Source organism: Vombatus ursinus, unplaced genomic scaffold (assembly GCF_900497805.2).
Source record: "Vombatus ursinus unplaced genomic scaffold, bare-nosed wombat genome assembly UNPS02000749.1, whole genome shotgun sequence".
NCBI lineage: Eukaryota > Metazoa > Chordata > Mammalia > Diprotodontia > Vombatidae > Vombatus > Vombatus ursinus.
The window spans coordinates 24,569,101-24,581,439 of NW_020940527.1; the positions used below are offsets into that span (position 1 = coordinate 24,569,101).

General features: G+C 36.3%; 1 protein-coding gene across 1 annotated transcript in view; it reads left to right on the forward strand.

The window, feature by feature from the left end:
- Nucleotides 1-12,339, forward strand: part of HPSE2 (heparanase 2 (inactive)) — a 703,572-nt gene that overhangs the window by 540,505 nt on the left and 150,728 nt on the right. The window contains exon 8 of the mRNA XM_027857706.1: nt 1,387-1,493. Coding sequence (XP_027713507.1) covers nt 1,387-1,493 — 107 coding nt within the window. The remainder of the gene's footprint in view (nt 1-1,386; nt 1,494-12,339) is intronic.

Below are 12,339 nucleotides of genomic sequence, written 5' to 3' on the forward strand. Positions count from 1 at the left end.
GTGCTACTGGCCTGTTGAGCCAGGACCACGGGGCCTCAGTTGCTGATCTGTGTCATGGCTAAAAGCCTCCTGTTGATTCACCTGGATACTGCCTGCACCGAGCTGTGTGGCCTTTCCTAAAGTCCTTCTAAGTTATCTTGGGCTGGAAAATTGTTTCACTCTGTCTTTTTATGGATTTTGTCATTTCATAATTCTTTTAGAGGCTTAACATTGTTTCCGAGGGAAATTGGGGAAAGCTCAGGCAACTTACTGGCTTCTCTCCGCCATCTTGCCAGAATAGATTTAGAACCAAGAATAACAGCCTTCAAAGCTGAGTGGGGAATAATTTGATTTTTCTGAAACCATCCCCCCCGTCATTTCTTATAACACAATAGTACTCTATCACAATCATATGCTTTAAAATACACAAAAAGAACAGAAGGAAATTCAGAATAAAGCACAGATGAGCAGGACAGCTTTAACAGTAACATGGAATTTATTAGAGCCTTAAAAAAACAAGCAGTGTGACATGCAGATTCATGGTTTCATATGTAGAATCTCCTTTTGTCTTCTGCTACATATGTGAAAATTATCTTTTTTGGTTTCAGTTAATAGTAAATAAATAAATAAAATTAATCATTAAAAAGATTACTTTGAGTGTCCTAAATAGGATTTTCATTTTTGATATGTCCCAGTAGGAATAATACATACCATATTTTAATAACTTGTCACACTGATTCATTTTCAACTTGTGATCTACATTCATTCTTAGAGACTTTTTGTGTTGTTTTTTCCTTTTTCTTATATCTGTATATAGAGATTCATTTTTCCTTTTGAGCTTCCATACTTGTAAATTATTATCTTCTGGAAAAGACAAAAGTACCATATAAATACTTCATAAATTCTTAGTCAAAAAGTTATAATGAATCATTCAGTATTATAGTCCTTGGATTAGAGACGGAGGTAGTATTATTGTCCAGAGGATCTAGATGCATTCTTGCTTCTCTACTCTTCTATAGCACTTCATTGTGCAACTTTCTAACCATGTAACATTTTACATTATAGTTATCTTTCTTTTTGTCTTATCCAACTGTTTTAAGTTCAATGAAGGGAGAAATTTTGTTTTACCACCTAGCTCAGGGTTTGGTGAGGCAGTAAGTACTTAACAAGTCCTTCCTGTGACAATCTCCATTTCTGCTTCGCTCTGAAAGATAAATTGAAAAGTTCCCAGCATGTGCAGACTATCATTTTGCAGAACCTCTCATTTAGGATTACCCAATCCAGGGCTAAGACCTAGGAAGAGCACACAGGAAGATGTAATTGCTAAAGGGAAATGTGTTTTTTCTGGCATGCAAGGAGAAGAGGTTCATTTTCTCATAATTTTCATGGCTTTTGTTTTATAAACAGGTGGTAAACACATATACCCCAGGGAAGAAGATTTGGCTTGAGGGTGTTGTAACCACCTCAGCTGGAGGCACAAACAACCTCTCTGATTCCTATGCTGCTGGATTCTTGTGAGTAACATCTGAATTTCAGACATAAGGTGATGGGAAGGAAAAACTATAGCATTCCTGCTTTGTTCCTGGTTATCTTATTCTGCCAATTTTGGCAACCAGACTACTTGAGAGGTAACTTGGTGTTACCAAGTTATCAAGAGTGCTTGATTTTGAGTCTGAAGATCTTTGTTCAAATTCTGCTCTAGACATTTCATAATTGTGTAATCATGGGCAAGTCACTTAAACTATCTGATCCTAAATTTCTTCACTTTAAATACAGATAAGCCTATCCTCTACTCTCACTTTCACTCTTTCCCCTCTCCTCCACATCCAATAAGTTGCCAAGTCTTGTTGATTCTCCCTTTAGAGCATCTCTCACATTCAGTCTCTTCTTTCCTTATGATTACATTGCTTCCTTATTTTTATTCAATGTCCCCTTATTGCACCCAAGGTTACTCTTGCCCCCCTGGATCATTCCAGCACCTCACAGGGCAGTATTGCCCACTTGGGGAACCTGTGAACAGGAATCTAGAAGGAAAACATATGTGGGAAGAAAACTCATATGTTCCATCTTATACCTCCCAGGAAGCTATTTTCGCCGGCTTACCTAACTGCTACAACATTGACAACTTTTGTAAAGTACATTTCGGTTTTCCTGGTTCCAAGACCATCTCTTTTTCCACCATACCACATTGCCTCTTTAAATGAATATATATTCTTAATATACTATGCTACTTGTTGCCTATTTTATTTATTCAATTTTTATGAATAAGGCATACTTTTCAATAGCCATAGTCCAGTCATGAGTCATCCTCTAAAGTGTCAGTGATATTTGTGAGGCAAAACTTGCCCTGTGCTTTAGAATCTCTAGTTTACTCTGTTTATTGCCTATATTTTGCATTTTGGTATAGATATCTGAGACCATGGATTTTACTGTGAGATTCTCTCTTGAATGTTAGCTTCTGTGGATCTACTTTAACATCCTTTATTAGATGTTGGTTCCTATAGAATATTGGGCATTTAAAAATGATCTGAAGGTTTTAGTATATTAGTCAACAACATGATATGGCAGCCAAGAAAGCCAGAACAATCTTAAGTGGTATTAGGAGAGGTGTAGTGTGGAGAACTAGGGAGTTATGTACTCTACCTTGAGTAGACCACTTCTGAAGTATTATTTCTTGACACCAATTTTTAGGAAATACAACAGAAATATGGATAGTGTCCATAGGAGGGAAGCCAGGATAAAGAAGGGCCTTAAATCTGTTCCCTTAATTGAATGGAGCAACAGTGGGTGTTTGTCTTAGAAGAAGAGACTACATTGGAGGAGGGGAAAAGACATCTTAATAAATGTATTAAAATATTTGAAGGTACTATTAAATTTGAGAGAGGAGAGAAGGGAGGGAGAGACAGGCAGAGACAGAGGGAGGCAAAGAGAGAAAGAGAACGTGATTGCCTTGTTCTGCTCATCCCAAGAGGGCAGAACTAATAGCAGTAGGTGGAAGTTGAAAAAAGACAGATTCAGACTTGAGGTAATGAAAAACTTTCTAACAGTTAATGCTATCAAAAAATGGAATAGGCTTCCAAGAAAGATAGTAGGTTCTCTCTCACTCTAGATCTTCAGTAAAGCCTGTATGGCTACTTTTGAATTTATTGTAGAGAAGGGTCATAGTCCAACTCTTTCATTTTACAGTTGAGGAAACTTTGGCCTCTGGAGGTTAAGTGACTTGCCAAAGTCACAAACCCAAATTCCCTGACTCCAGAGGCATTACTCTTTCTACTATACCACAGTGCTTTGTAGAGGATTCTTCTTCGGATGTGGACTGGTCTAAATAAGTTCTAGGGTCTCTTCCAACTTTGAGATCCTAGAATTCTGTGATTTTTTTCCTTTATTGTATTTGCTGCTCTCTATAGTGTCTGTTTTAGCTGTTATATATAGTTAATTTTGTTCTTTACATTCTCTGATCTTTTATTGCTCAAAGACTTCTTGTCTAGATTCTTAATCAGAAGGGGATATTTTTACTGGCCCTCAATAGTTTCATTCCATCCCTGGCAAATACTTTAAGCCCTGGTCTAGACATCCGAATCCCATTCTCGGACCTCTTAACTAGGTGTTCACTTCCCAAATCTACCTTTTATTTCTGAAGTCTCTACCTTCAGTTGGCAGCAGTAATGAAAATATTATCTGTACCCTGAGTTCTTTCCTTTCTTGCTCTGGAGTTCATAATCCCAAGTAATGTTTTCTAATGTTTCTTCTGGTTCTATGACCAGCAGTTGGTAGTAGTTGTCAGGCTTGGGAGATCTCAGGAGGCTGTCCCCATTTGTCTCAATAAAACCACTCTATTATCTTTATCATGTCAACAGATAACTATCTCTTCACCCCAATCAAGTAGTCCCCAACAACCAGCAATCTCTTCTCTCACAGACCTTTGTAGGATGAACTCTTTGATGATGACACCCATAAATGTACATCCTTCTTTCTTGGAGAACAAGAAGTTACTTCCTCCTAACAAGGTCCAGTTTCTCCCACGATTAGAAGAGCTTCATACAGATTACTTAGCTTCAAATGTTCAATTGTCATTCTTCCCTTCCTTTTCTAATAATAGATATCATTTACATAGCACTTTAAGGTTTGTGAAACACTTCATATTATTTAATTTGATCGTCCCAACAACTCTGTGAAGTAGGTGCTAATATTATCCTTACTTTACATATGAGGAAACTGAGTTTGAGAGAGGTTAAGTGACTTGCCCAGGGTCACACAGCTAAGTATTAAGTATCTAAGGTGAAATTTGAACTCAGGTCTTCCGACTTCAAGTCCACTATACCACCAAGCTACCAGCAGGTGTTACATTTTTTTTTTACTTCCTGGATTCAACTCAGGTAAAGAGGTGTGTATCTCCTCCCTGTTGTTTCTCTGATGCTCTTTCTCAATCAGTTGATAAGCTTTTACTAAGTACTTACTGTGTCCCAAGCACTGTGCCACATGCTGGTTATACAAAGAAAGGCAAAAATGTAGTCCCTGCCCTCAAGGAGTTCACATACTGAAGGAAAAGAAAATATATAAACAACTCTATACATACAAGATACCTACAGTGTAAATGGGATATCTCAAATACCTCTCCCTTTCCCTTTCTCCTAATGCATTCCTCTTTCTCACTCCTTAATTTTATTTTTTTAGATAATCATCCCATCATGTTCAACTCACATCCATGCCCTCTGTCTATGTAAGCTCCTTCTAAATGCCCTAATTATGAGAAAGTTTGTAGAAGTTAAAAATATCATTTCCCATGTAGGAATATAAAGTTTAACCTTATTGAATCCCTTATGATTTCTTTTTCCTGTTTATCTTTTTCTGCTTCTCTTGAGTCTTGTATTTGAAAGTCAGATTTTCTATTCAGCTCTGGTCTTTTTATCAGGAATACTCAAAATTTTTCGTTCTTTTGACTTTGTTTGATTCTTTCTTGGTGTCTCATAAAGCCATTAGCTTCTGCTTGCCCAATTCTAATTTGGTGGGGGTGGGGGGCAATAGGGTTTAAGTGACTTGCCCAGGGTCACACAGCTAGTAAGTGTTATGTGTCTGAGGCTGGATTTGAACTCAGGTCCTCCTGAATCCAGGGCTGGTACTCTATCCACTGCGCCGCCTAGCTGCCCCCCTCCCATTCTAATTTTTAAGGAATTATTTTCTTCAGTGAGCTTTTGTATCTTCTTTTCCATTTGGCCAATTCTACTTTTTAAGGAATTCTTTTCTTCAGTTAATTTTGTACCTCTTTTTTTATTTGGTTAATTCTGCCTTTCAAAGCATTCTTCTCTTCATTGGATTTTTATGCCTCTTTTATCCTTTGGTCTATTTCTGCTTCTTAAGGTGTTATTTTCTTCAGTGTTTTTGTGCTTCCCTTACCAAGCTTTTGACTTTTTTTTCATGATTTTCTTGCATCACTCTCATTTATTCTCCCAATTTTTCCTCTACCTCTCTTACTTGATTTTTAAAATCCTTTTTGAGTTCTTCCATGGTATAAGACCAATTCATATTTTTCTTTGAGGCTTTGGATGTAGCAGGTTTGGCTTGTTTTCTTCCGCGTTTGTGTTTTGATCTTCCCTATACCATAGTAACTTTCTGTAGTCTGGATCTTTTTCTGTTGTTTGCTCATTTCTCTGGCCTATTTCTTGACTTTTAACTGTGCTAAAGAGGGGCTCTGCTTCCAGAGTGGAGAAGGCATTGTCCCAAATTTCAGGGAGTTTGTGTATCTGTTTTCAGAGATAATTCTGGGGCCTTGTAAGTTTTCAGTTCTTCCAAGGTAGTATGATCTAGGGACACGTGTCTTTACTACTTTCCTATAAGGCAAATGTTCTTAACCTAGTGCCCATGGACCTCCAAGGGATAGATTTCAGAAGGTCCATGAACTTAGGGGAAAAAATTACTTCTTTATTTTCACTAACCTTTAACTGAAATTTAGCATTTCTTTCAGTTATTTAAACTATTACTCTTAAAGTGGTTCCGTAGGTTTTGCCAGACTGCCAAAGGGGTCCATGTTGCAAAAAAGGTAAGAACTCCTGCTCTAAGTCCATTTTCTTAAAAACGTTTGTCTTAGAGTTGAGTTCACCGCCATCACACATGGTCAGTAGGGATTGGAAAGGTTGGCCCAGTGCTACATTATTATTTTCTACTGATAGTGCGCTCTTCAGAGGAAGTCCCAGGCTATTAGCCAAACTCTTGTGGTAAGCCCATTCTATAACATGTCATAAATAGCCTTTATCTTCTTCATTAGAGTTGCCAGTGCACAGTAACCATATCAAATAGAGCATTGGCATCAGTGTTGGTCCTGTTTGACTGTTTATATGTGTTGAACTCATAGTTGGCTCCAGACTCTTCCCACATCTACAGCATCCCATCTTAGTGCTTGTCAGGCTATGTCACTAGGTAGAATCCAAGTCTATGCATATAGTCACAAAACTTTTAAGTGGTAGCCTGCTTCAAAACCAGGAATTCTTAAATTGTAGATAAGATAATGAGCCTTAATATCTGTGAGAATTCTACTGGATTGGCTTTTGGTTAACAGTACTCTCTTGTTACAAAGCTAGTTCCAAAGCCATCTATCCAAAGGACTGCTTGAATCAGGAAAAGCCATTACTGGCATATCATAAGGTAGCCAACCAAGTTCTTAATGTCTGATCACATTTCTCACCTTGGCAATTTCCAAAAGATGCCACTAGTCAAGGACTGATTGCTCTTTTTCTGCCCCTTCTATTTGTGGATTTTCCCAAAGATATAATCACATATAAAATCATTGTGAAACTTAGTAGTGGTTTCCACAAATCTCCAACATTATCTACCAAACACCAGAAATATCTTCAGTTTTTATTACTTCTTTGGGCATAATTTTGGAGAGGGTGTTAATATTTCTATCTTCTTGGGGTCTGTGTTTACTCTACTAAGCTGTTATGTGTACCCTAGAAGAACTGGTACTTGCTATCAGCAGCTTTAAACTAGTGGCTTCTAACCCATCTGTTACCTCCAGAGGTCTTTCCTCATGCTCTTCCAGATCTTTCCTGTATGTTATGAAATCATTCAGATAGTCCAACAACCATGTTTTGGGGGTTTTTTAAACCACATTTTCCACTCTTCTTAAGTTACTATAAAATTCCTTTGTTTGCCATTCTTATGGAATGGCAAACAGCCCTCTCTCATTCTTACTTTCAGTTCTTCTAGCTAGCTTGTCCTGTGGTTCCATTAGCTAAAAATTTCATAGGCATGGAATATCTTTCTCACCATTGTATATATACAAATATGTGTGTATGTATACATACCTACATACATATATATACATATATATATATATAAAAATTTTTAAATCCATTCCAATGTTCATAGTCTTCACCATTCAGAGAATATGAAGTCTAACTCTAATCCTTCATGTTGCAGTTTAAACTCATTTTGCTCCTCTTCTGCTAGTTGTCACATAAAGACATAATGTAAATTATGAAAATTGCATTGAGTTGTTCAGAGGAAAAAAACAGACTTGTTCGTTTTGTGTTTTACTTGCAAAATAGAATAATAGACGCTTAGAAGAAATTGAAAAGAAAATCCTAGCAAAAAGACTACAGCAGTATATTTTAAAAAATTACTCACTCTGCCCAAGTTTAGCATTAGAAAAATAATTAATATATTCATATTTTTTAAAAAAACAGCCCAAATCACAGAATTATTTCAACAGATGCCCCCAAGTCCTTTAACAAAGCACAACACACATTTATTTTAAAAACTCATCAAGGCATGGCTGGCATTATTTGCAATATACAGGAGTAAAGCAAGGTTGCCTTCTTTCCCCACTATTATATGCCATAGTTTTAAAAAATGCCAGTGCTAACAATAAGACATGAGAAAAAAGTCAAAGGCATAAATACTGGCAAAGTGGAGACAAGATTATCCCTGTTTACAGATTTACTTAGAAAATACCAAAGAATCAGCAAAGAAACAACTTAGGAATAGCTTTAGTAAGGCAAGAGTATACCAAATAATCCACAAGAATCATTAGCATTTCTGTTTATCAAAAACACAAATCAGAAAGAAATAACAGGGCAATCTCATACAGAATACCTATAAAACGCCAAAAATATCCGAAAGCCAATCTATTAAGACACACTCAAGACCTTCTTAGGTACAATTACAAAATACTCTTTAAAAAAATAAATAATCCAGAAAAAAGAACTATGGAGTCTGAATGCAGATCGAAGCATATTATTCACTCTCTTTTTTTTGTTTGTTTCTTCTTTCTCATAGTTCCTCCCATTGATTCCAGTTCTTCTTTACAACATAACTAATGTGAAAATAGGTTCAATATGAATGTATATGTAGAGCCTATATCAAATTGTGTGTTGTCTTTAAATGGGGGAGGGGAGAGATGGGGAGAAAATTTGGAACTCAAAATCTTATGGAAGTGAATGTTGAAAACTAAAAATAAATAAATTTTTAAAAAGAATAAATAAAGAAAAACTTAAGTAACTTGATGGGCATTCAGTACTCATGACTGGACCAAGACAATATAATAAAAATGGAAATACTACCTAAATTAACTTAACAGTTAGTGCTAGGGTCACACAGAAAAACAAGAAAAAAGAAACAAGAGAATAGAAGAAAACACGATCAGGTATTTTTCACAGCTAGGGGGAGAGTTCTTAACGAAATAAGTGGTAGGGCCAATTACAAAACATGAAATAGACAACTTCAGTTACTCAACACTAAAAAGCTTTTGCATGAACAAAATCAATGCAATTAGAATGAGATGAGAACCTGTCAGTTTGGGGGGGGGAATCCTTGTATCATATATCTTTGAAAATTTTCTGATAGCCTATATATGTGTGTGTCTAATTTACATAAGTATGTAAGACCAATAGCCCAGTGGACAAGTGACTAAAGGTCATGAACAAATAGTTCTTAAAAGAATTACAAACTTAACCATATGAATGATTGCTCCAAATCACTAATAATAAGAGAAATACAAATTAAAACCACTCTGAAATTTTACCTAATTTAGCAAATTAGCAAAGATGACAAGAAATAGGATTAGTCAGTATCTGAGGGAATACAGAAAAATATTAACACACTAATGCACTGTTTTATTATTATGAATTATGAATTGCTATAACAGTTCTGGAAAGCGTTTTGGAATTTTACTAAGAAGGTGCCTAAAAGTCCATACCCCTTGGCCTAGAGATGCCATTACTCGGCATGTGCCCCAAGGAGGTCCATTATAGAAAGAAAGGTCCTATATGCACCAAAATTTTCATAATAGCACTGAAACAACCGGAATCAAGTATGTCCCTTGATTAGAAAATAGCTTAACAAACTGTGGTATGTGAATGTGATAAGAAAAGATGAATAGAAAGAATTCAGAGAAGAATGGAAATTATTTGTATTTCTGTTGGGTAAAGTAAATAGAACAAGGGAAAATATTCATGGTGACTGCAGTGATGTAAAGTTAAAAGAACTGAAACAAAATGAAATTTGAGGCTTGATAGTTTTAATGACCCAGTTTGGCCCTGTAGAAGAATTGAGAAAATGTACTTGCCACCCTTCATTGCAATTAGGTGACTACTGTTATTTGCACTTGTGTTGGCTAGTTTTGCTGAACTGCTTTTTTAAATTTTTTATTATTTTTTTAAAGAAACGACTCTCTGGGTAGAGAAGAAGGAAATTATATATTCAGAAATCGATGTGATATAAAATCAACATGTGTTAATAAAAACGAGGTTTTTTTAAGTGCCAGGAATGTTAGAGTTCAGAACAAGATGAGGTTCGTGGTGAGCGCTAAAGAAGGGGAGTGGAGGGTTGCTGTGTTGGAGGCAAGAAGAATAAAGCCAGATAGGGAAACGTTGGTTGTGGCTAATGAGATCACTGGTTGGGATTCATCATAATGAACAACACAGAGAAGGCAAAACTTCAGTCATATTTTGATACCAAGGAGTATGCTCTTTCAACTTTGAAGGCTAGAACCGAAGTGGTTAACAGGGAATTAATGCCCAGGCTAAGACAGAAGATGCTAGGAGAGCATCTGGCTGATTTCAGTAAGTTCAAGAAAGTCTTCAGTCAGCAGCATCTTAGGGTACTGACAAGAAACCAATGGAAGTTATTGCTTAGTAGCTATCAGTGATTTTTGAAAAATTGGAAGGAGTAAGAGATATGCCATAAGAGAGAAGGATAAAAAAAGAAAAAAAGAGCTCACTTTTTTTTAAGGCAATTGGGGTTAAGTGACTTGCCCAGGGTCACACAGCTAGTAAGTGTCAGTTGTTTGGTCTGAGGGCAGATTTGAACTCAGGTCCTCCTGACTTCTGGTGCTATATCCACTGTGCCACCTAGCTGCCCCAAGAGCTCACTTTTCACACTATGATTTGAAAGTCCAACAGAACTCTATTTCTGTGCCTTATTGTGGCACAGGGGTAACCCTGGGTTCTTCAAGGCTATGCCCTCCCAGTGTAGGATCTAGAATGCTTTGCAGTGGTTCAGAGCTTTGGAGTATAGTTTTGATAGCCAAAATTGTCTGCTTTCTGAAGACCAGCCTGGCTAGGTATTCAAAGCTAGGCTGGTCTCTTGTTGATGAATTCTTTGGACTTGGCAGGCCATGAAACAAAGAAAACTACAGGGTCCCTCAGTTTTAAGTTTCCCAAAAGTTTTAGTGAAATTTTCAGCTAATAAAGGTTTAAACTACTCTTAGACTTTAAGGACAACCTGTATAAAGTGGTCTTTACTTTTGTGAGTCTGCTTTCAGTTTCTGCATTGACAGAGATAGAAAAAAGGGCCAGAGTTGCTTATAATCACACAGTTGTTAGATGATCTATAAACATAAACTTAGCTGTTACTCTGAATTTGACATCTTTGTCTAGTGACCAACAAGGAGAAATATGACAAAAGGAACTCAATTTTAACAGTCTTGACATTCTCACTATAAATGAAACCAGAAGCAAAAAGAGTTGCAGCTAAATGAACAGATGGCTCACAGATTCTCTTCGGAGAGGCCAATAATGGAATTAGTAGAATTGGTTTTATCATGAGGCCATAGACAACAGAGACATCATTTAATAGGACAGTGTATCTAGTATTTTATTTCTCAAATATTTTCAAAAAGATCACCTTGAAAATCATATCATTCATGCACCAAAAACTGTTGTAGAGGAGAAAGAGGTGGAGAAATTGTATAAAGAACTTGATTAAATTAAATTTGATTAAACTTAAAGGAACTTGATTAAATCAAATTAAATAAATGTTTTTGATATTAAGTGAGTTCAGTATAGAGATAAACATAAAGTGGTACGATGGTGCACATGACAAGCAAAAAATAACATCACAAAAATGTAATGTACCGTATTTTAAGAGATAGGAAATGACTTGTTACTGACGTGACAGCCATTCCTGAATTAACTCTGTGTACAGTCATACCATTAATTTGTTAAGAGCAAAGATAAAAATTAATACAAAGCTATAATGAATAAAAGGGGCTGATTTAAGAGATTTTTTATGTCAAAAATGTGATGTAGATGGAAGTGAATGTTGATTAACACTTATGAAAATTTCAAAGAGAAGTTTAACCTAAGTAAATCATTTGCCATAATGAGACCAAAAATGCCTAAAACTTCCTTAGTCAGGAAACACTTGATTTACTTGCCAAGCAGAGAGAGATATGGCAGCTAAGAGGAATAATGTTGTAGAATATAAACTTGTTTGTAAAATCTTACAGAAGAGGAAGGTGAAAGCTTGCAAGCAGTATTGCCTCATCAAGCAGTGAGAAGCAATGGACTGGGAAGAAAGCTTAAAAAAAGTTGGTGAGTGACCCAGAGTAATGCTAAGGGCATTAAAAATGAAACTAGAAGTAAGACAGCAAACTGACAAAACAGGAAAAAGATCTGCATGGAATTTCATAATTCTCTTTACCGTCCGGGTCATTGGAGCCGTCACATTTGGACTCAGCATCACAGTCCTAGATGTGGACTAATAGAGATAGTGGAAATACAACTTAAGACCACACAGATAGGAAGAGCAGCTGGATTGTGCTCAAGACACCACAATTTTGAGGGTGTCATGGGATCTTGGATTTTGAGCTGGAAGGGACTTCTGAGATGATCTAGTCTAACACCTTCATTTTACAGATAATGAATCTGAAACTCAGGGAGATTAAGTAATTTGCTTAAAGTCACAGAAGTAGTAAGTGCTAGAGCTTGTAATCATTTCTGAAGTTATCTGAAGAGGAAGATTCAAATGTGTGGGAAAAAATCTCAGACTTTATGACTACCAAAAAGAGAATGCCGAGAAAACTAACTACAAACTCATATGTCTACTTTCCTATCTATATAAAAAATTTGTGATAATAACCTA